At 42.5% G+C, this 24,207-nt stretch overlaps 1 protein-coding gene across 3 annotated transcripts in view; it reads right to left on the bottom strand.

Moving 5' to 3' along the window:
- PLEKHA1 (pleckstrin homology domain containing A1) overlaps positions 1–24,207 on the bottom strand; it is a 62,364-nt gene that overhangs the window by 13,215 nt on the left and 24,942 nt on the right. For all 3 annotated transcript variants that reach the window (XM_088450521.1, XM_088450522.1, XM_088450523.1), the window contains exons 2-7: positions 16,835–16,995; positions 16,514–16,570; positions 16,372–16,417; positions 11,158–11,255; positions 1,811–1,942; positions 372–509 (exon numbers count right to left, since the gene is read on the bottom strand). In XM_088450521.1, the coding sequence (XP_088306647.1) occupies positions 372–509; positions 1,811–1,942; positions 11,158–11,255; positions 16,372–16,417; positions 16,514–16,570; positions 16,835–16,975 (612 nt within the window). In that variant the 5' untranslated portion in view covers positions 16,976–16,995. The remainder of the gene's footprint in view (positions 1–371; positions 510–1,810; positions 1,943–11,157; positions 11,256–16,371; positions 16,418–16,513; positions 16,571–16,834; positions 16,996–24,207) is intronic.

Raw genomic sequence — 24,207 nt, 5'->3', positions numbered from 1 at the left:
AATTTAGGTACTTAATCACAAAGGTGATTTCCCCCTCAGTAACAAAAATCCCCTGTGTTTTATAATGGATTTTTTTTCTTTTGTCTTGATATTTTGTAGCAGATTACAGGTTGTGTCATCTTACATTTACCTAGATGTCAAAATAACTGTATACTAATTCCCAAACTGATCAGCTATATATCAGCCACACTTCTATCAGAGCCAGGTTCCTTATGTCTTGGAGCGACTAAATAAATAAATTGTCCTGTTAGCAGCAACAAATTCTCAAAAAGCCTTTTTCTAACAAATACAGCCCATAGAACTGAAGATAACTAGTATGCTAAAAGGACTGCCAGCCCATTGCCTAGAACACAATTTGATTTGAATCTTACCACAGCCCCTTGCTTGACGCAGAACCCGGCTTTTATGATGCTGCCTTCAGGGATCCGTAAGGGAGGAGACGGGAGCTGGCTCTGGGTGCGTTTTAGATTCCCTCTGTCCCCCGTGGTAGCGCACTCGCTCAGTTCTTGCTGCTTAGGGCAAAATAATAGCTTATGAGGTATGGTCAAACAAATACAATCACATAGCTAGGACAATATTTACGAGGGTAAGGGTACAATCATGAAACTATTAGCTCAGGATGTAAGGCTTACTCCATTTTTCCCATTCACTGATGTTACTCTACTCATAAGCTGCATACACACCTAAAGATTTTCTCTCCAACCATCCAACTATAGTTGATTGGGCAGCACAGACAGTGTAATGGTTAGCATTACTGCCTCACAGCACTGAGGTCGTGGGTTCAATTCCCACCACGGCCCTAACTGTGTGGAGTTTGTATATTCTCCCTGTGCTTGCGTGGGTTTCCTCCGGGTACTCTGGTTTCCTCCCACACTCCACAAATATACTGGTAGGTTGATTGGCTCCCCACAAAAATATTAACCCTAGTGTGTATGTGTGTGTGTGCAGGTGATAGGGAACATCGAGTGTAAGCTCCACTGGGGCAGGCACTGATGTGAATGGCCAAATATTCTCTGTTAAGCGCTGCAGAATATGTGTGCGCTATATAAATAACTGGTAATAAATAATGAAAATCTGGTAAGTATGGGAATACATGATGATCAGCAATTTGCTCCTAGAAGCCAGAAAACAGATGAAAATGGTCGGTAAGACAAATTTGTTAAATGTTTGAACTAAACAGTTTGTTCAAATAATAGTTTTTGTCCATTTTCTGGCATTTGGGAGCAAATTGCTGATTGTGATTTACTTTCATCCCTTAAAAGGTTTTTAATTCCAAAAAATCAACTAGTTGGATGGTTGGACAGAAAATCTTTAGGTGTGTACCCAGCCTTACTGTAGGAGCAATGTGCCAGACGTGATATGGGTAGATTGCTAGGATGAAGGTAATGTGTTTCATGTAGTAAACAATGCCAATCAATGTTACTGGTGCTTTCTGCATGTCCCCAGGGTACTCACCAACATGTATTTAGGAATTCTGATCTCACTTTCCCTATTTAAACATGCATTCGGGTGTGTTGGGCACCTGACCACTACAGACACATGAGAGCCAGAAGCCTCCAAGTACCAGCCAACTAAGGCTCTATGGCGACGACCTAAGCACATCACACTGTTCAAACTGTAAATCTACTGCCAGACATTTTATAGATATTTTGAAGGCTGAAACAATATGCAGCCCATTAAAATCACTGGGAACAAGTGATATCCCCAGTGCTTCATAATGAAGGAACAGTGGCCACCTAGATGGCAGATGTACCATCATACAGAAACCCATGTAACAATGGCCACAGTTGAACACTACATAGGCTCTCACCTGTGTTGGCGTAATAATTGGGACACCTCCAACTATTTCAGTCCTATAGGAGATCTGCTTTTTGCTGCCTGCATTTTCAAACTGGTTTTGCGCGTTGTCAGTAGGACATGGATGGTCACAATTTTTTGGTACCTGCAAAAGGAACAACCAGGAGTCTTTGTTACTTGCCTGAATAACTAACACACAAGTGGCAACATATTAAAGAGAAAAATATATATAGAACTACAGATGTGTCCCTGCGCGACAAGTCGTGTTACACAACGCGTGAGTACTCACACTTGGCGCTACAGAGTCATTGTCCATGCGACTTTTTACCTTCCAATGAGTCTTATTCGCAGTCACGATGTGAATAGGGCGCACAAGTAAATACTGCAGATTAAAATGATATGCAGCATGCCTATATTGTGTGTGCTACTGCAGGTGTATCTGCATGTGAAACGCTACGTTACAGTGCCAGCAGCTGTGACCATTGTTTGACTGGGGAATGAAGGGCCCACCAGGGGAACGCAATGGAAGGGGCCTGCAGGGACGTGGCCACCCAGTGGGTAGGTTTGGTCAATTAGAGGGGTGTGGCCATCCCACAAAGGACACAACATAACATCTCATGAGACCAGACAGATCCGTGGGCTGCACTCTGCATGTGGAATGACAGGCAGCCTGTCACTGAATGGTGACTGCTGGAGCCTCCTCTTTTGGCCAAACTGTCTTTGCCAGGCAGCAAAAACAAAAAAAAAGTAGGAGCTGGTTCACTAACATGCTCCCCCAAAGACGGCTTAAGGGCCTTATTCAGCAGTGCATGCTAGCGAAATGAGGGGGAAGACACTTGTAGAAACAGAGGGAGAGAGTGAAGGAATGGGATCTCAGGGAGATGAAAATGAGAGAGAGGCTAACGCTGGGAGGGGGCGGAGCTTCAGACAGGAAAGAAGTCTCGGGGAGGAAGGGGAGTGTGATTGACATCTGGGTATGCTCTCACTTTGCACTGTGGAGGGGGATGTCACGTTCTGCTGCCTGCTGTGCTCCGTGTGCAGTGTCAGTGGTTCTAGAACCACTGCTGCCCCCAGCTGCTGACTGTTGGAAACAGTTGCAGGCAAGCTCCTCAGCAGTCGTCGTCGTGCCCCCCCACCCCCCCTCAGCCCAGCCCGGCTCCTCAGCAGTCGTCGTCGTGCCCCCTCCCCCCCAGCAGTCGTCGTCTTTGGATAGGTATAAGAATATCCTTACAAAGAACAGAGGATCACATAGGGTTGAGGTTACCAAAAGGTAAACAAAAGGGCAGACTAGATGGGCCAAGTGGTTCTTATCTGCCGTCATATTCTATGTACACCCGCAGTTGCATACACTATACTGTAGGCATGCCGCATATAACTTTAATCAACAGAGGCTTGTGCATCCTATTCACATAGGGATGCGAATAATGCATTGAAAGGCAAAAAGTTGCACGAAGAGAGGCTCGGTGCTACAGATACATGCCCCAGCGTGGCGTGACTAGAAGGGCTGTTTAATGCGCAAGGAGGCTAGATGTATGTGCACACATCTGTATGTGCCGTTCTAATTTATACTATCAGGTTTCACTCTATATGAGTCACAGTGATGCCATACAAATTGCATACTATCGACTTTCTAACGCTGTGTCATGTGCAATGGTTAAAAATTCTGACATTTAAATTGGAATTATACACCGCTTTTACTTGCGCACAATGACAGCGAATGTAGGCAGAATAAGTAAACTTTTATTTATTTCAATTCAGCCTAATCACTAGTAACTAGTGTCATCAGCTGTAACTGCAGCATATTCATTCACTATAATCTGTTATGTCATTGGCACCCAGTGAGTGGATAGGATGCACTCTCATGAACAGTGGTTCACTCACAAAAGGGGGCAAGAATAGCAAAAATCCCGCACCTGCAGGGTTTTGCCTGCAGGTTCGGGATTTTTGCTATTCAATTAGGAGTGGAGTTTTTGATTTTATGAGCGCCAGGAGGTTTTTTTTCCTTTTTTTTTTTTTTGCACACCTCCAGAGCACGACCAATTTTTCCTAAAATCCACAATATTAGGAAAAATGGTCGGTACTTGCTCTGGGACCCCGGAGATACCCCTCCTAATGACTAATTAAGCAATTGGAAGTTTCCAATTAGCTTAGTCAGTCAGTAACACTCATCTTCCGAAGTGCTGTCTTTTACATCCAGCGTCGGGACCCAATCTCCTGCAGCAGCTGTGAGTGTGTGACCCACCGGTGTGTCGCCCCTCTCCCCCCCGTAAAGAGTGCTGGGAGAACTACATCTCCCAGCAGCGATTGTGCCTCCCTGCAGCCCCGGAACTCCCAGCAGCCCCCTCCCCAGTGAGAAGATGGAGGGGAGGCCACCGGCAGCCGCAGAGACCACTGGAGACCCCGGGCAGCCAAGTGTAATTTTTTTAATTAATTTTTTTACATGGCGCGGGGTTTTCAGCTCTGAAAACCCCGCAACCACTTTTTTCTTTGAATTGGATACTGCAGGTATCGGGAGCGCGCATACCTGCGGTAATCCAAAATTGGGTGCAAGGTTTTTTCCTTGCAAAACATAGCTCCCAATTGAATATGTCCCAAATTGTCTCTTTGCTATCTATACATAACATGGCATTAAGTTCTAGCTCTGTCCGTGCAGGTAACCATATTAAACTGTTCCCAAAAACACAGTCAGTCTAGAGCAAATGTTGTAGCTACAATAATAATGGCCAAATTTAATTTACAGCACATATACAGAAATGTTTATTTTTAGGTGTTTGTATTCTAATGTTTACAAAGGTTAAAGCATTCCATGTTGTTCACTAAGTACATTTAGCTCACAGAGCACAATCTTTCCGATTGTGACAATAAAGCAGTTTTTAAAAGTAAAAAAAAAAAAAAAAAAAAAAACACCTTAAAAAACATTAAATGTCACAGGAGTTGGTGCTACAAGACTTGCAGATGCACAGGTTGCCTAACTTTGATCTGTAGGAAGTGTTATAGTTTGTGCCAACGAATTCTCCATGACCTAAACCACTTAGGAGTTGAGCCAAACTGCAGAGTAGAGGAGTAATTCTGGCCGTGGCTACACCGAGCGTCATTGAACTTGCTAGGTGTGCTCTTAGATAAAATAAACTCAAGCAGCCGAGAGCACGGAGCGGTCATAAAAGCCACTTCCAATGTTCCATTCACATCGCTCTGCAATTAGTAGGAGTCTTGTCTCTACAACTCAACCAAAGGGCTCATAAGAAAGTGATTATTCTGCAGCCAATGACATGTGTGTGGGTGGGAAGATAGCTTCTGGCAGGAAGCCGAGCCTCCCACAGCTCTGTGCTTTTAATAGGCATCACTTCATGTCTCGAGATGGGAGCTAAATACAAAGACCGTCCTCTGCATTATGAGCGCACTGTAGAAACCTTTCCACGGGCCACTTCCTGTGCAAGACGATCAGACGAACATTTTTCTTGTTTAATGCTTATACTAGACACATACAGTAACTGAATCATTAAGACTAGGTAAAAAGGAGCAATATTCAGCTAATGGCACTGGTGCTGATCAGACCTTCCACATTTTAATTAAGTGTCATCGGTCAAAATGATGCAAAGTGGTTTATTTCCGATGTTTCAAAGAGGTTTTCACATTTAATTGACAGCAGTTATTAAAGTGTCCTAAATAAGAAGGTTAGCAGATGAGATCTAAATGCATAACTCTACACGAGAGACCTGGGGGAGCGATGTAAATAGTGGATAAGTGAAAAACGAGTGGAGTAGTAATCAAATCAAGTTCTACCTATCATTTGATAGAATGTACTTGATAAGTGCTTACTAAAAGCAGAATGGTTGCTTTGGGCAACTTCTCCACTCTTAACACCAATTGATACATCTCCCCCCTGCTATCTTTATAAAACCACATTAAAAACTTAAGCCAGGCAAATACAGAAGTGGATTGAGAAATGATAGCAATGTTCTCAGGGCACCCTCCCTCTCTCATCCATACACATCTAATTATTCACACACTACAGATACTGTGCCCAAAGACAATGACAGGATGTGGGAATGTCTCAGGACAAAAGTGACTACTTTTCAGAAAATACATTTGAGTAATGAAAACAGATTACTTGAAAATCTCCAGATAAAGCTGTCCCACAGAGTATTACCCTCTCCCCTCTAACCTTCTAATCGGTATCCTACAATCTGAATGAATGAATGAATGAATGAATGAATGAATGAATGAATGAAATAAACTTATGCTAGATGACAAACTGCTCTGCTGGGGCAACAGTAATTGTCAATTTAGAAAAAAAGTTATAAAAAATGTATCATGTTTTAAGGATCACTGGTAGCATGTGCTATTTATGAGAGGTGTGCAATAAGTTTCCGGATGTGCAGTGTATAGGTAGAGTAGACAATCTCACTGTGTGGTTGTGAACTGTAAGCTCAGACTCAAATTCTTGTGAAATTTCAGTGCACAGAAGCGTATAGAAGCAGCACTGTATACTGAAGAAGTCAGATTGCTCACTTCCTGCACAAACATGTTATGGAGGCCACTGGAGAGCCATGATCTTCTACGACTACAAGTCAAAAGTGGTTTGCAACAGCAGGAGAGTTTTGACTGACTACGAGCTGCTTTTCGGGAGGAAGCACTGTCTCGAACCACTGTGTTTGAGTGGTTTGCAGAATTTTGGCGCGGGAGACTGTCCCCGGAAGAGTAGGTGCGCTGCAGACGATCTGTGTCCACCATCACAGAAGATAATGTTGCTGCCACAGTTGAGAACACTGGGCCATAGCTGAGGTGGATGTCTGGGTGACTGTGGCCCAGTTAGAGACAATCGGCATCTCATCAGGATCCTTCCACTTGATACTCCATGAAAAGCTTGGCCTGAGCAAGGTTTTGGCATGCTGGGTACCCCATCAGCTGACTCGTGAGCAGAAGGAGGCGGCTCGGGTGACTTGGTGCTGCAACATGCTTTCCAGGTTTGATGGCGTTCGCTCATCTTGAAAAAGAAGAACTGTGTGAAATGTGCGTTCATGCTGCCGATCATGTGACCGCAGAGGGAGACACAGGCACGGACACTGACTTACCTTGAGGCTGCAGCCAATCCATCCACTCTGAAACTACCCGGGACGTTTTCAGACTCAGTGCGCAGCCTCCTACTTGAGCACAATAGCAGGTATCGTACACTCTCACTCTGCCGTATCTGTCCCCGCAAGGGGTTATTTTATTAAATAGTGAAACTATACAAAAGTTTCCTCTTTTCCACCTTTTTTTAATACATCCTTGCATGTGAGAATTGATGAAGCCGCATACTTACCTGGGCTAAATGAAAAGTGGGAAGTATGACCATGGTGCAAGCAGCAGGACCATTCATGCTTAAAGAAACAGTTATGAGAACAAACTATTACCACACAGAGACACCTGTCAGAATAATTAACAAATGTATCAGGACTGTGACAAGAATAAGCGGTGTTATGTATTGATATACAGGGTTACTTTTTTAATGTTTTTATTGTGTAATTTTGGACTCAGAGCTAGTGTTCACTATTCCGGTTTTTTTAAATCTGTATTGTGGTGTTGGTGTACACTTGAAGTGGACTAAGCAACAGACACATTCCATGGCGCAAGCTGTGGCAGAAAAGCTCATTTCACATCAGAATGGGCATAACTGCAATTATATTGTATTGGTAATAACATGCATTTTTCCCCTCTTGTACAGTTGTATGTAAGAATCCTTTGTTAGGGATTATGTACCCTAATCAGCATGAGGTCTGGCGTGTGGAAAGGTGACAAAACCCTTCTTGACTAGTCCCCTTTGAAGCTGGGCAAGAGGTTGTAAGAAGGTCTGTCTCAGGTCTGATTCAGCCATAAATATGTCCCACTGTAAATAGCATAGAAGAAATTGGTCTGTAGAATTATATGACAGCTGGCCAGACCCTTCCAAAAACCGTCATTAAGAGCCCTTTGTTCTGTTTGGGGACAGTGATCAAAAGAATGGATGGACCAGGTGTGAATCTCCTCACCTTGACCCAGGCCGGTTTCCCAAACTTCAAATAGAGCTGAATGTGTAATTAAAGAACCCCTTCTCAGGTGGCCAGGAAACCCTGAGCTTCAGCCAACTAAACAATCCACTCTGAACTGAACAGGGTTAAAATCATCCCCAGTGAGGGGGGTGCCTGGAAAAAGCAGGCATAAATATGTGAGTCAACCCTGGCTCATTGTTCATCCTGCATGAGGCTATTGAAGGATACAGATGATCCAAAGTTCGTTATTGGGAAGGGCTCGTCCCAGAACCTTTTAATCCGCAGTGACCCGAATGGTTTGTTTCCCCTTTTATTATTTTTTCATTTTCTGGAAAGTGGAGAGTAACTGTGACTTTTTAACATTATTATATTTTTTGTAACCTTTTGTACATAAGCTTTGAAGACATTCTTGAATTAAATATTAATTCTAGTTCTGGATCTGTTTTTTAGGATCCAAGGCCTCAAATGGCTCAGTGATTGCAGTGAGTGAAAAACATTGTGGGTCTCAGGGACCCCTCACTTTCAAAAATTGGGGTCCTAATCCACTGTTTTTGGGTCCCATTACATATTATGGGGGGTGAGGGCAGGCAGCAGTTGGGATATAGGAGGTTAAGGGCAATCAGCTGTAGGGGGTAAAGGCATGGAGAAGTTGTGGTAGAGCTGTGGCTAGATAGGGAGTTAGGGCGGGCAGAGTTGGGGGCAGGGAGGGGGGACCAGTGCAGACCGTAGTTGTGACAGTGCTAGGGCAGGTAGTAAGGGGGCAAGGGTAGATTGCAGCTGGGGCAGTACTAAGGAGGGGGTAAGGATAGATAGCAGCTGGGGCAGTACTGGGGCAAGGAGGAGGTTAGGGACAGGCAGTGCTGGGTGTAGGGAGGGGGCAAGTGTAGATAGCTGGGGCAGTACTGGTGGTAAGGAGGTGGTCAGGGACTGCTGGGTGTAGGGAGGGTACAAGAGTAGATAGCTGGGGCATTATTGTGGGCAAGGAGGAGGTTAGGGACAGGCAATGCTGGGGGTAAGGTCAGGGCTGCACACAGTTAGCAGTCAGTCAGGGTAAATGGGAAACACAGCTACACAGTTCGGGATAGTGAAGGCGTGCATAGTTAGTCTGGATTAGTGGGGGGAGCGCACAGCCGGCCAGTAATACTAGTAGGGGAAGGGCCACACAGCCGGCCAGTGAGTAAGTAACACCAGGTACAGGGGTCCTCACCCTTCAGAGCGCTCCTCTCCATCAGCAACATGTTCATCTGTTTCTGCAGCACCAACAGGTCTGAAGTGTTCTGCACTGCGGCCGATACCTCTCCCGCCCACAGCCAATAATTTCCCCACCTGGGTCCGACATCCCCACAGACACTCCTCCCCCTTCCTCGGGTCCGAGCTCCCCACTGAGGCACAGTGAAAGAGTGGCGGCGGCAGCAGAGTGTGTGGGAGAGGGAGACCGGAGTGTGGCTGAGTGAGCCGGGAGCACATGGGGGCATAAGAGGAAGAGTGACAGTCTGTCTAACTGAGACTCAGAGGAGCGGGCAGCACGGCACGCTGCAGAACGTGGACACAAAGGGAGGGGGAGCCGCAAGCACTGGGGATTCTGGGAGCTGTAGTGAGGAGAATGTGCCGGCGGCGATTGGTTGAGAAGCCGACCGGTGGTGATTGGATGCTGCAGCGCTACACAGGACAAACTGAGCGGGTCCTGTAGGACCCGCTCAGTTTAAAAAACCGGGTCCCAAAGCTGCTGTAGCACGTAAAAATGCCCTATAGCGCGTATTTTGCAAACCCTGTGGCTCATGTTACCTATTTTTCTAAGTATTGATAATTGTGGATGCAGGTAAGAGAAGATGATCACCTTATGCTTTAGCATTATATTCTTCTTTGCTGGTGGCAGTTACCAGGTTTAGTTAACCACACGTGCTGAGGTAACCTGTAAATGTCACTGCGGTGATTCTCAGATTGGAGTATCTGGAGGGTCGGCCCGCAGGACCGTGACAGTTGCTAATTGATTTTTTTTAACCCTATTTGAAAGATCATCGGTGGAGATTAATCCTGGATATAGTTTCGACCCGTAGACTAAACAGTTGGTTCAGTGGTCCCATTTTGGAGGTGCACCACCACAGAAGTTCCAACGCGAGTGCAGGGAGACCAAGCAGATGGTGGCAGTTTTTGTGGCCAAGACTGGTCATGTAGCTACAGTACCACTCGTACAGCAGAGCACAGTCACTGAAGACAGGTACGCCAATTGCTGCCGCAAGCCAAGTGCTGGAAGCCATTTCCAGACACCGTCCAAGAACTCGCGCTTATGATGTCCTTCTCCATCATGAAATGCACCTACCCACAAGTCCAGGATAGTGGTGGATCTTCCGGCCCGTGAACGCATCCAGGAGCTTGGTCATTCATCGGACAGTCAAGACCTGGCCCCTGCAATTACTTCACGGTCCCACAAATCAAGCATAAGATGCTTGGGATTCATTTTGAGTCACTGGAAGTTGCAGTGGAGACCTTCATCCAGCATGTAGTATACATACCTGCTTCGGACTGGTCCAGCTGCTTCACCAAGTGGTTTGAGCACATAAAACTTTGCATAGACTCCTCTGGCGAATACTTTGAAAAAATGCAATGTTCACTTTGTAAATATAATACTTTTTTGTGCATCCGGAAACTTATTGCACACCCTCGTATTAGACCAGGGCAGAAGCATTTGCCCCTGCGGTCCATTCAACTGTTTTGCCACAAGCATTGTGACAGATATGCAGCAACTATTCAGATTATGCACTAAAATGGTCCATGAAGGCTCTATGAGGAATACACTGAAGGCTACAGAAGATCTCACAGGGTCTGGTGCAACATCTTCGTTAATAAATGCAAAATGTAGAAAACTCCCAGAACTGGCACATGGCAAAAATAATACAACGTAAATGGGGAGCAAAATTACAACTTAAAAGAAATCCAAATGAATTGTAATAGCTTATAGTTGAATGCTACAGGCCAAAAATATTAGAAAATAAGGAGCGTACAGAATATATAGCTGTAGTTTCACCTGTGACTTGTGAAGTAGACTTTACTGTAACTGCTGGGAAAGATCTACCACACTAAACCCGAAGCAGCATCACTGCATATCTTCGGCTTAACATTATGCTCCTATGACCAATCGGTGCACGGTTTTCCTACACGACAACATTAAACATTCAACACGGACAACACAATGGTCAGCCAGCTAACAGTGCCTGCGCCTTTTGTACATGTAACTAAAATACACAGTATTTCACATATTGCTGCGATCGTTTTAAAAAATAAAATGTTAGAGACTAAATGAAAGAACAGTACAGACATTTGTGCTACAGTTAGTGAGTGAGATACTCACTGTAATTTTGGTAGCTTTGTTCAGGACATTCACCCACTCTACTAGGTCTTGCTGATCGTTGGCTTGCATAAAGTATTTTCTCATGCCGGCATTCATTACTGGAGGAGAACAGACACAGGGTGTTTCAGCACTTTGGTCTTTCAACATATAGCATCATTAATAGATTTTATCTTCGGGAAATAAACACACGTTAGATAATCCACCTTGTGTTTATGGTTGCAGTATGAGACATAGCACAGAACATTTTAAATATAGAAACTTATGAAATACTTCTATTCTGTGTCCAGGAAAGTTGACGTGGAGTTATGTTTTGCGAATTTATAGTAGATCATGCAGCTAGCAATCTATCAAACTATTTCAGTTACGCCTCAGTGGAGGCGAAAAGAAGTTTCCTGTAGGTAATTGATGCAACCACATCAAGAGGATGATTTAATGTATAAGGGGCATTTCAAACATCCCATTGTGCTTGGCAGCTAGACTGTACATCATCTGCAGCCAGGTGCATTCTTACAGAACAGCTCTTAAAATGGAACAGTGGGGTCTGCCAAAACGACACTGGACTGCAACACCCGTAGATACAAGGCGGGAACTCAGTTCATCGCGATGTGCTGCTTCTATGTTCTGTTGCGCACATATGGAAGTCAACAATCATTTTCTTGCACAAGGCTATGGGGATGGAGGGGAATTTAGAAATGTTACTGGCCGCAAAATGTCTTCTTCCAACTGTTCGAAAGGCACTTTGCGCCCATCGCACGGATTTCAATTCCCCCCCCTCCCCCAAGGCTTAACACAAAATCTGAAAAAATAATTAGATCACTTCCAGGTCCTGAGCACATTAACTCTTTCTGGTCTGCCATAAAAGATCTTCATTTATGGGAAAAAATAATATCAAAGCAAAACATTACAAATCGATATTAAATATATAATATTATAAATGAAAACACAAAACAGCTCAGGATACTGAACTGTTCATAGAACAAACTGCAAGGGTGATGGCTGTTACACAGAATGGAATGTCTGGGAAGTGAAAGTAGTTGTCGGACATCAGGAATTCAGGGGACAGGTTGAGATCTGCCATTGAGGAAGGCATCCCATTTGTTTGTAGAGGTAGGACTGATAAATAGCAAGGACGTCATGTGATTCAGGGTATGACTGTAAAAACATGTTAACAGGAGAGATATATTGCTAAAGTCCAATATTCTCCATCTGTTGTATTACTATTCTTAAACTAGAAGTAACAGACTGTGAAATGCTGTATTGTTACTACATAAAATACTGTTACTATATACAGTTATGACACGCATTATGGTATAAAACGGAGACAGAGAAAGTGAGCAACTATAGCAAGGCTCAAAATTTACTCTGAATGTTAGTATCACACAACTAACATGAACTGCACTCCATGGTACGGCTGTTTCAGCTGTGAAGAAAAGGAGCTAGATAGCAAGGAAGCCAGCCAGGAAGAGGGGAAAATAAAGCACATCTACACAGGAAGCAAACTGAAAATAGCTGATCTCAGGACGGTCGGCTGGACTGAATTCAGACTGGAAACAGCAGCAAGGATGAATATATACACTCAGATCATCTGATATTTTAACATTAGCAAAGTGACATCTGACAGGACACAGGGATTCTTAAAATAAGTCAATTTTACCTTAATGCCAGCTCAGATTCCCAAACCATAGAACCCAATCCAGGAAACCCCATACACAGCTATCCACTATGGTCAGAAGCACATTTTTGGTAGCTCATAATACAGTGACTGTCTATTTATCATCTGCTGACCCAAACTAAAGCAGGTCTCCCAACCATTTTCCCATAGAGTGCTTCTTTAATAATAGTTTATACCCAGGATCTCTCAGCAGGTCATTCGTACATTGGATTTATAGTTTAAAAAAAAATGTATGAAACTGTGTGGGTTTTCTTTACATTTGTACGTTCCTGTAAGAGTGTTTCATTTTGTAGTTCAACTACTTTCCTAATATTACCACAACACTAAAAGGTGATGTGAATAAAGCAGAACCAGAAACTAGGGTAAAGCACACTAAGCCTATCTCACACAGCTTGTACCAAGAAAACTCAGCGTTCTTCTTAATGTCCTTTATGGGAGAGAGTGTTTTCCAAATATCAGGTATAAAGAATTTCTCTGCATTCCACTTCAATTGCCTTAAAAACACTCGGCCCCTCCTTTGTCAATATAACGCTAAGAAGGAAAATCAAAGAAATAGCCAGGGCACAAATGAGAAGGTCTCCAGGAAAAAAAGGAAGACTCCCCCTAACCACCATCAGGATGCCAGCGGTCGGGAAGCTGGCAACGGGATTCCTGCGCCGGTATTCTGAGTGCCAGCATCCAATCAGGTAGGATTTAAACTACATCCCGTATAAAGGGCTTTATATTGACAATACCTAAAGGATTTCCACGTTTGTTTCAAAGTAGGAGATACCTACCCCCAAATTCAGGATACTTCTAGATGGTATAACAAGGGATTTAGATTGGTTGTTGAAAAACGGATGCTGCCAATAAGCCATCACTAAACAAAGCATTGCACAACTAGTTAACTTGCCAGAAACAGACGTAAGAAAATACTGAACCAGGCAAATGCCAAATGTGGGAGATGTGGTAGCATGCCATCAACAGTGCTGTAAATGTCACATTTTTTTAAACTTAATTGCTCCTCTATGGGCTAATCCTGAGTTGGGAGAAAGGCAAAACCATGTTGCACTGTAGGCATACTTGCCCACCCTCCCAGAAGCAGTATGGAGTGTTCAATGACCCCTCAAGAAAACGGACATAGTGGTCTGATAAAGGACATACAGAGGCTTGTAAAAGTATTTAACACTCTAAAAATGTCAACTGATTGCAAATGACACTTACACAGATTGTTACAGACAGTATTGTGAAAGCAGTAGGCTCTTAAAGCAAATTTTCAGACTCCTAATCCATTATTTGTCTGCAGATTAAAAACATAAAACTGAAAAATGCTGTTGGCATAAGTATTCACCCACTGAGCTATAGACGCTCCAAGCTTACACAGATGACATATATTGCCCTAACAATTGACTTTCAATTAAGCTCTACCTTTGAATCAATAAAAAAAGGGTCATTTTTTAGGGATAGTTCAAACAACATTGGTCATACTGTGAATCTGTAAGAAATCTGAATATGAAGAGCAAAGAGCATTCTACCAAAAATGAAAGATAAAGTTATAGATATACAAAATATTATCAAATTGCTTGGATATCCCAGTCAGGGGTGGCTCAAGGCATGTTCGACCGGTGCGGTCAAACAGGGGTGCCACCCCATAGAGGACGCACCCCTCCCAATTTCAGTGGGACAGTCCCACTTTTCGTGCACTGTCCCGCTGTTCTACCTGTGGGCCGAAGTGTCCCGCGGGTGGTCGGGAAGTTGGGCACCCCCACCGCAGCAGCTGTGCCGGACCCCGGAGAAGCTGAATGGATGCTGCACACATGTGCGCGGCATCCATTCAGTTCAGGGAAAAGGCTGGGGGCAGCCCAGCTACTGAGGGAGTGCTGGGCTCGCCCCCAGCCCGACATTACACAGGAGGCATGCCAATGTGGGCACACCCCCAAACAACATCATGTAGGGGGGGGGCCTATGGTAATTAGACCACGCCCCCTTTTCGGACGCACGCATATTGCAGGGACGTCACATTCCATGGCTGCCCAGGGCGCCGCTCCTCCTAGAGCCGGCCCAGATCCCAGTCAGCACTGTCAGATCAATTGTGAGAAAATGGAACTGATCATACCACCCAGGTACTGCCTAGAGTAGGCCGTCTCTCAAAACAGAGTCCAGTTAAAAAGGAGACTTGTGATGGACATCACAAAAGGCAACTATCAATTTGATGGTTGGGACTGGACTAAATGCACATCATTCAACCATATCAAAAGCTCTAGATACAACGAACCTCTGGGAGGTGGCTAGAAAGAAGTCATTACTGAAAAAAAAACACACATCAAAGCACGTCTAGATTGCCAGAAAACATCCAAGTGGCCCAGCTAAAATGTGGGATAAGGTTTTGTGGCCAGATGGGGCAAAGATTGAGCTTTCTGGTTCCAAATGCTGTGTGTGGTGCAAACCTAACACTGCTCATTCCTCAGCAAACACCATCCTAACAGAGAAGTATGGGGGTGGCAGCATCATGATGTTGTAGGGATGCTGTTACTCAGAGAGGAGTGGGCATCTTGTTAAAATGGAAGGACCAATGGATGGTGCAAAATACAAGGAGCGAATGCAATACAATCTGGTTTGGTCTGGTAGAAAGTTCACCTTTCAATTAATTATCCTGAGCAGAAGGTGGTTCTAACAAGTACTAGTCTGCAGGGGCTGAATACATATGCAAGCTGCGTATCTACATTTTTAATTACAAATAAAAAAAAGTCTGCAAACAAAATGGATTGTGAAGATTAAAATATGACTTTAAAAGCCTAATTGGTCATAATAATAATAATACTGACTGGAACAATCTGTCAATTGTAATACAGATAAATCTGCTGTATGGAACCCACTTGTATAGCTGTGCGATTTATCGTTTTTTAGGGAGTTGAATACTTTTGCAAGCCACTGTTTATGGGACCTGATTTACGCAAATCTTTGAGGTTTAATGATCTGCGGATATGCAGATCTGGTCCTGTGATATCGGTCGCAGTGCCCCAAAAGCTGTAGCATGATTGACATGCTGCTGTCATTTGGTAGTGGCGAGAGGGAGCGTTCCAGAAAATGGGGGGGGGGGTGCTTCAGCCCCATTTTCTGGGAGTGCCAAAGCCAGTGGCTGTGTCTTTTGACGCATCTTTACTGATCCCAGCAGCGTGATTTTGCCCAGACATCCTGAGTAACCCGAGGGTTACTTAGATGGCCGATGTTCATGCAGAGGATACCATGCTGCATCATTGGACGCAACCATCGGGTCAAGAAGCTGGCAGTGGTGGTCTTTTTACTTCAGATGCCCCCTGTGACTTTCGCATATTTTAGCCACCAACGTCAATCTCTGAACCAGGCCCATGGTTTCACTGCCCTGCAATGCCACGGAAGACAATTCGTGGAATGGAGTTTGTCCAATATCAAGTGGATCATTTCTTAAATAGACTATTTGGATCTTTGTTCATATAAAAGAAAAAAAAGCAACCTTTACTATGATCTACAAGATATACAGTGCAGAAAATAAAATGAGCCAACATAATTGATCATTCACTCACCAAAACAAAATTCAGCTTTTGGTCGAATTTTGGTGGCATCGCTCACCTACATTGTGAAAAAGAGAGGATTAGATAACTCATAATTCCATGGGTTGGATGTGACCTGGGCTTTTTGAAAGTTTTAAATGAAGAAAAAGCTTACCTTCGAGATATAGGTGAGCTTGAGACACCCTACAGAAGGGGATCCTGCTGGGAGATTCTGCAAAAATGGAGAAAGAAAAAAAAAGGGGGGGGGGGGGGTTGGGGAAGAGAGTCAGAAAATAGTAAAACAAACATGTCAAAAGAAAATATTTACATACTGACTAATCTACATGGACTATCAGCCTCCTGCCTACAGTTTCACCGCATTAGAACAGAAGGCAGCAGTAGTCACTGCGTAGGTACAGTAATTATTAAACAGTCTGCCCCATAAACATGTCAGCAATGGCTCCGCCCTGTTACCACTATAGATGGCATGTCTCACCTGAGGATTGTCCATGTACCATAGTAGGCTATTCTGGCTAGTGTCCAAGATGAAATACCTCCGCAGGAACTTGCCGCTGTTTTCATGCTCCTCGATGTCCAGGAAGCCACAAATGCGATTCTGACGATCCACGTAAGGCATGTCTGTACTGGAACATTACCCTGGAGAAATGAGTCACCGCTCTAGTCATCACTGTGTGGGATTTATTAGAGAAACCACTGCCTGAGTAGAATACATCATTCCCACTCATTATACAATGACCTCTCCGAGGTATATCTCATACACTGTACATATGATCAGGAGGTTCTATCATCAATTTATCTAACAACTTACCGTATGGTAAATAAAGTAATGTGCTGGAGTGTACTTTATTTCGGTTTCTTTTTTTTTGCAAAAAAAAAAAAACGAAAAAATGTATCTACATATTCTTATTTAAAAACATACAGCAGGTGCAAAAATAAGGAGAAATTTACATTTTGTAACAGATAATTGAAATGAACACCACCATTTGCCAAATTAATATGGAGATTGATAAAAACATGGAAAATAATGGGGGAAAAAATAAACTACTTTAGACCCCATTTGGTTGATCCCTGTGTTCAGGAAGTTCTCCATTATAATGGCACTTCTAATGCCATATAAGAAGTGCATATCGTACAGCATGTAAGCTTGCGAGCAAGGCCCCATTACCTCTATGGCTGTCTGCCATTACCCAGTCTTGTTCTATTACTGTTTGTTCCCAAATGTAAAGTGAAAGGGAAAATGCTGGTGCCATTTAAGAACTAATAATAATAATAATAATAATAATAATAATATACAATGCTAGGTCTATACAGGCCACATGTGATCAAGGAAGGAAGATTAAAACGAAGTAACTGATATGTGTAAATAAGTTACAGGTTAAGCTGCCGTAAATTGTATGAAAAGCAGGGTTGGAAAAACAAAATGGGTTTAAAAAATTTTTTTATATTATATATATATATATTTTTTTTTTTTTTCTTTAATTATGCTGTGACTACAGGCACAACTCCATGACTGGCATTATTCCACATTCTTGTTGCTTGAGGTCTTTATCGGAATAAGCTGAATCAATGCAGTAAATCACACACTATAAAGATATAGGTAGAGTGAACCAGGTGAGAGGTACTAAATCTGCCTTGCATCAAGCTAAAGACTTCTCCCCCGTCAAACCCATAGGGCAGGGAAAAAAAAAAAAAAACAGCTAACATTCTCAATCTTAACGAGTAAAGGGGCCTATCCATTAGCAGATAAATTGAATGAATTATCGTTCTATTGTTCAATTTATCTGCTATGGATAGGCCCAGAACGATGAGATGCGTACTCCCGCGGCCGATAAATTTAATCTTTCATCTCTCCAACATGTTGGTCAATTATCACATATTGCTGCCAGATATTAGAAATATCTGGCAGCTTAAATGCGGTAAACGACAAAAGATATTAGCAGCAGCTACAGAGCGCTGCAGAGAAGAAAATCCACTCCCTGAATGATGTCATGCGATATCGTTCATCTTTTGCCAAAATCTGTCATGTACATGACAGATATCTTTCAGCACAGCCACCGGAATTTAATAGATATCTAGTCTTTCATCTTTCAGAAACACATCTGCTAATGGATAGGTCCCTTACACATCACCAATACATAAAACAGGCAATACACAGATAAACACCTCATGGTTTAATCTTCAGGTTTACCTTTTTATTTAAATTCAAAGCCTTCAGTCCTATTGAGAGGAGTGGTACAAGGACAGACTCTGTGGTGTCACAATTGTCATCTTATGAATGGCAGACGAGCAAAAAAAGCACAATTGAAAAAGTTAACCCTAATGTATTTCCCATTATTGAACAACTTCTGACTGCTCAAGCATCATCAGCTGGTGTAGAAAGAATTTTTTCTTCTGGTTTAGTTCATTCAAAAGCAGACTGGGAACCGAAAAGGCCTCTAAACTACCATTTTTATTCCAAAAATTGTTTAATGCCAGTGACATTTCCAGCTCTAATGTTTAACGCCTTTTTTTGTGTTTGTGTTTGAGTGTTTCTCTGAAAAGCGCTTTTGCATGTTTTTATTATGTTTAGGCTAAAATTGGTTTTGTTGAAAGAGGTCAAATAAATCATATCAAACCCTAATTACTTTGAATTGTTAATGTGAGAGAGCATTAAACACGTGATTGATCAAGGTTTATAATACATCAAGGTTTATAATACATAGCAATGTTTCACAGTATTAATATAACAAGCAGGATTCCATTTTTTTTTTTATTTAAACATGAATGCAAAATAAAAAATATGGTTTAAACCAAAAATCCTGCGGGTTTTATTGTTTGTTGTTTTTTCTTTTAAAAACTTTATTTTTTATCCAACCCCGAATTTAAAAAGGCAACAAAGTTACTACCTGAAGAAGATAAATTGATTCTGTTGAGTATGGCTGAAGAGAAATGCTCATCAGGCACTGTTGAAAACTCGCCGCCTGTCATTAACCAGACGCCGGAAGACCGACGCCCGGCATACCGAACGAAGGGTTAGGCACCCCCCGGGAGACTTAGGTTTAGGCTGCGGGGAAGGGGGGAGGGGGGGGGGGGTTAAGTTTAGGCACTTACAGGGGGGGGGGGGTTAGGCACCCCTAAGGGAGGGTTAGGGTAGGGAATTAGGTTAGCGATACTTACTTTAGGACGGACGATCAGGATTTTCACCCTTGCCGGGATTTGTACCGCCGGCCATGCGTCCGGCGGTAATACTTACCACAGCCTCTCCAGTCTATGCTTAATGCTGCTGCACGGCTTATCTTCCTCTCCAAACGCTCTACACCTGCCTCCCCTACAAGCCCTCCACTGGCTCCCCTTCCCTTTTAGAACCCAATTTAAGGTTCTCACGCTCACATACAAAGCCTTCACCCAATCTTCTCCCATATACAGCTCTGATCTCATCTCCCTTCACTCTCCTCTCTGCTCTCTTCGTTTAACTAATGCATGCCACCTTTCATGCCAGCTGATTATTTCCTCCCACCTCCAACATTTTGCCCGCACTGCTCCCCACCTCTGGAACTCTCTCCCACTCCCCATCAGACTCTCCACCTCTTTCCAATCCTTCAAATGGGCTCTCAAGACCCATTACTTCATCAAAGCCATCCAGCTATCATTCTAACTCCCTGCAACATGCTCCTTCCTCCCAATCTACCCCATCTGTGTCGAACCTGTTTGTCTTCCCCTCCCTTTTAGAATGTATGCTCTTACGAGCAGGGCCCTCTACCCTCTTGTGCTTCTCCCTACTTTAGTTTCATCTACTTCTTACTCACCACTAGGGCACCTAACACTTAGTTGCTTATGCTCTGTTGCTTATCTGGGTGTTATGGTTGCTAATGTAGCAATATATATTATCCATGTCCTGGCCCTGTATTGTATTCTTCTGTAAGTCGCTTGTCTACAATTTGTTTATGTACTTTGTAAGGCGCTGCGGAACATTTGTGGCGCCATATAAAAAAAATATATATATATATATATATATATATATATATAATAATAATAATAATAAAATGCTGAGCAGGCAGAGGTAATAGGAGTAAATAAGTCTTTTATTGGATTGTAAATCATTCAAAAATGGTATGTGTATATAGTTGTAAAATTAATACCTCAAAAAAAAAAAAAAAAGTAAAAAATATTTTTTAAATTACAGTAAAGAGATTTGTTGCTAAAGTTATATATCACATAAAGTTGAAAATGGATACATGCTTAGTGCGCAATATATAAACGATTAGCAAAACCTACAATCAAAAATTTATAGTGTAGTGCAGAGATATTAAAAACACTGAAGAAATTCAGTTAATATGGTCATAAGAGTTCAGATAAAAATCTCTTGTGTAAAGTTCCAAATTCTACCGAAGGTTAAGGTTAGTAGAGATTTTCCTTTATAGTCCTCTGACAGTGCAGTCCTTAAATACATGAATAGCACTTTTAAAATTATTCACAACACAATAAACACCCTGCCTATTTCTACGTTCTAGATTACCATTGCCTCTGCCTACACAGCATTTATATATTTATATATATTCCCATACGCCACTGTGCCAACTTCGCAGCACCAAGAAATAAGGAAGCGCAGATTGTCCCCAAGTCTCTCACAGTAACTCTGCCTACATACTATAAAGGCTTTGATGAAATACACAAGGAAGTCCCATACAATAAAACATGATACTTTTCAGAAAGGTTGACAATTCAGTCTTCATTCTAATCACCCTGCAGCAGTCACAACCCGTGCAGTTACTCTCCGCTCTGGTGCTTTTAGCTTATGCAACAAACTGCGGAGATTCAGCAGTGCGTGTGTTAGAGCAATAGCCCAGGTAGGAAAGCGAAACTACACGGGTTGCGACAAGTGCAGGGTGCTAGAATGATGACTAAATTGTCTGCGTTGCCTTTTATCTTTCAACCTTTCTAAAAAATAAAAAAATAAAAAGTACTGTACCATGTTTAGAATGAAGACTACAATTTTTCTGAATGCTATCAAAGGCAAACTTTGAAACTTTAGTTTAACATTAGAAGAAACTAAATAAATATGGTGCTAAAGAGAAAATAATGATTTTATATTCTACAGCTGTATATTTGTATGTTGGGGGGTAAGAGTCACACACTCCACAGACTTGGGTATACGTAGGATGAGGAGTCTTTCCATATGGAAGAAAGGTAATAGGACCAAAAAGATGAGCAGCTTCAGCAAGAGCAGGGAAAGCATTCAAGACCATGGTAGGCTAGGGAGAACCCACTGGTCATCAGGTAAGTGACTGCATTGGTAATCACCAACATGGTCATGTTTCCCACATGTCTTTAGGCAAATTGTAGAAGAGTTCTGATGCAAGTTTGTTTCAAATAGGGCCTTCTTCTTGCCACCATACCAAACAAATCAGATTTATAAAACGTGCCTGCTAGGGATGACCCATGCACGGTTACTCTCATCTCCATCATGGTTATTGTCCTCCTTTACCACAACACTTCTGGCCCAATATATATATATATATATATATATATATATATATATATATATATATATATATATATATATATCATACATAACATACATATACACACACTAAACTGTGACACCTGCACACAGATTTGTAAAGAAAGTTGCTTACTTCAGAGGGAAATGTAGTATGGGTATAGCAAAGGGAGTGAATACTAATGCAATGTAGTACAGGTTGAGTCTCCCATATCCAAATATTCCGAAATACGGAATATTTTTGGCATGCCTGAGATAGTGAAACCTTTGATTTTTGATGGTTCAATGTACACAAACTTTGTCTAAGGCACAAATTATTAAAAATATTGTACAAAATTACCCTCAGGCTGTGTGTATAAGGTGTATATGAAACATAAAATGAATTTAAATGTCTGTACACAAAACTTTGAGCCACAAAATTATTGAAAATATTGTATAAAATTACCTGCAGGATGTGTGTATAAGGTGTATATAACACATAAATGCATTCTGTGTGTATATTTGGGTCCTATTCCCAAGATATTTCAATATGGTATGCAATTATTCCATAATACGGAATATTCCGTTATCCAAAATACCCCTGGTCCCAAGCATTTTGGATATGGGAGACTCAACCTGTATGGGTATAGCAAGGGGAGTGAATACTAATGCAAATTAGTATGTAGCGTTCCCGCTAGGCTGTTTTAGCGGGGCGCGGCGCCCTGCCCTCCTTCTGGAGGGTAAAAAGCATCCTGCCCTCCAGGAGGAGGGCAAAAAGCGCCCTGCCCTCAGCCTGCGGGTGCCGTTCTCACCCGCGGAACGCAGTGTCCCGCGGGTGGAGAAACATGCGGTGTCCCGGTCACCGCCGGAGAATAGACGCCGGGCGCATGCGCCCGTCATCTATTCTCCCTTTCTGCTGCGCTTGGCGCTGCCCGGCAAGTCCGTAAGCGCCGGGCACGCCCCCAAGTATGACGAAAAGGGGACGCATCTTATAGACACGCCCCCTTTTCAGGCGCGCGCATAAACTTGCCCTCTCTAGCTCCGGCGCCCTGCCTGCCGCTGGAGCTAGAGTTAACACTAAGTATGGGTATAGCAAGGGAAGTGAATACTAGCCCTAATGTAATCACTTATCAGTTTTTCTTTCTAATTCATTTAGAAATATTTGGATAATATTTTTTTGGCACTTTATTATCAAGTACTTGGTGTTGAATATTGGGAATAAATGTCAATTAATCATGGTTCCATGCTGTAACCCAGCAAAATGTGAAAAAGCTCAAGGGAGGGAGGAAGGGGGGGGGGGGGACATACACCATCAACCCTAAAACACAAAATTACAGTAACCTACATATTAGACACTAAAAACCATTTACAACTACATGTAAAGGTCGCCAAACCTTGACAAAACACTAGAGGTTAAACAGTCTATTGTATTTGCCATGTATGCAAGTGCATGTTATTGTTCTCTGCTGCTAGACATTTTCTACAAAAGGTGATTATAGAGTCACTGCCTGTAATTCCCTTCAAATAACTGAACAGGAGATTACAGGGTGTCAAAAAAACATCCTTCTGCACAATTAAATGAAAATGGATGCAACAATTTATAGTGTCGCTCATTTCATTGGAAACAAGATATTTAATAAATTAGAAAACAGTGATATTATAAAAGTACAACTGAATAATAATTTGCTAATAGAGCATGCCAACTGAAAAAACAAGCATTTGGCTAAACTATTTAGTTAGCCGCTATTTTCTGTTTCTCCAAATCCACAGAACACTACTTACGTCATGCGAGGTTAACATCCTAACTTCCCCAAGCCACAACCTCTAACACCTGCTGAACATCACTGCAAATAGATTCAGCATTATGAAAAGAGAACAATCACCTCTTTTTCAAGCTCAAAACACACCCACTTCCTGAAATACAGACGACAGTCGTCTCTTCATGTAACGCTAGCATGCTTTATTCATATTTATTTATTTTTAAATATGGTGCGTTTGACTAATGTCAGACTACTTGTAATTAACAGTCAACTTCTTCTGATACAAATGTTGCCCAGCTCGAGTTGGAGACCTGTAACCATCCATATAACCAGAATACTTACAGCAACGCAGATGTGATCATTCAAAGTCCAAAATTGACAGTGAAAAATCAGATTTATTGCCATTGTGCGCATCTGTTCGCACAACGGCGCCTGAATCTCAGCCAGATCGCATAGGTTGTTATCAGAGAAAGGTGGCTGCATTTCTAAAGGAAGTTTGCACAGACAGAAAGGAAAACATGAGCGCAGTAAGGACTTTCATACAAAATAGAGAGTTAAGGCCCTTACACACCGAACGATAAAACAACAATATCGTACCATGTCTCTGCACGATATTGCGCGCTCTCGTGG

The sequence above is a fragment of the Taudactylus pleione genome, unplaced genomic scaffold (genome assembly GCF_031769625.1).
Source record: "Taudactylus pleione unplaced genomic scaffold, aTauple2 ptg000518l, whole genome shotgun sequence".
Lineage (NCBI taxonomy): Eukaryota > Metazoa > Chordata > Amphibia > Anura > Myobatrachidae > Taudactylus > Taudactylus pleione.
The sequence above is the reverse complement of the archived record's forward strand: the minus strand, read 5'-3'. Positions and strand labels throughout refer to the sequence as shown.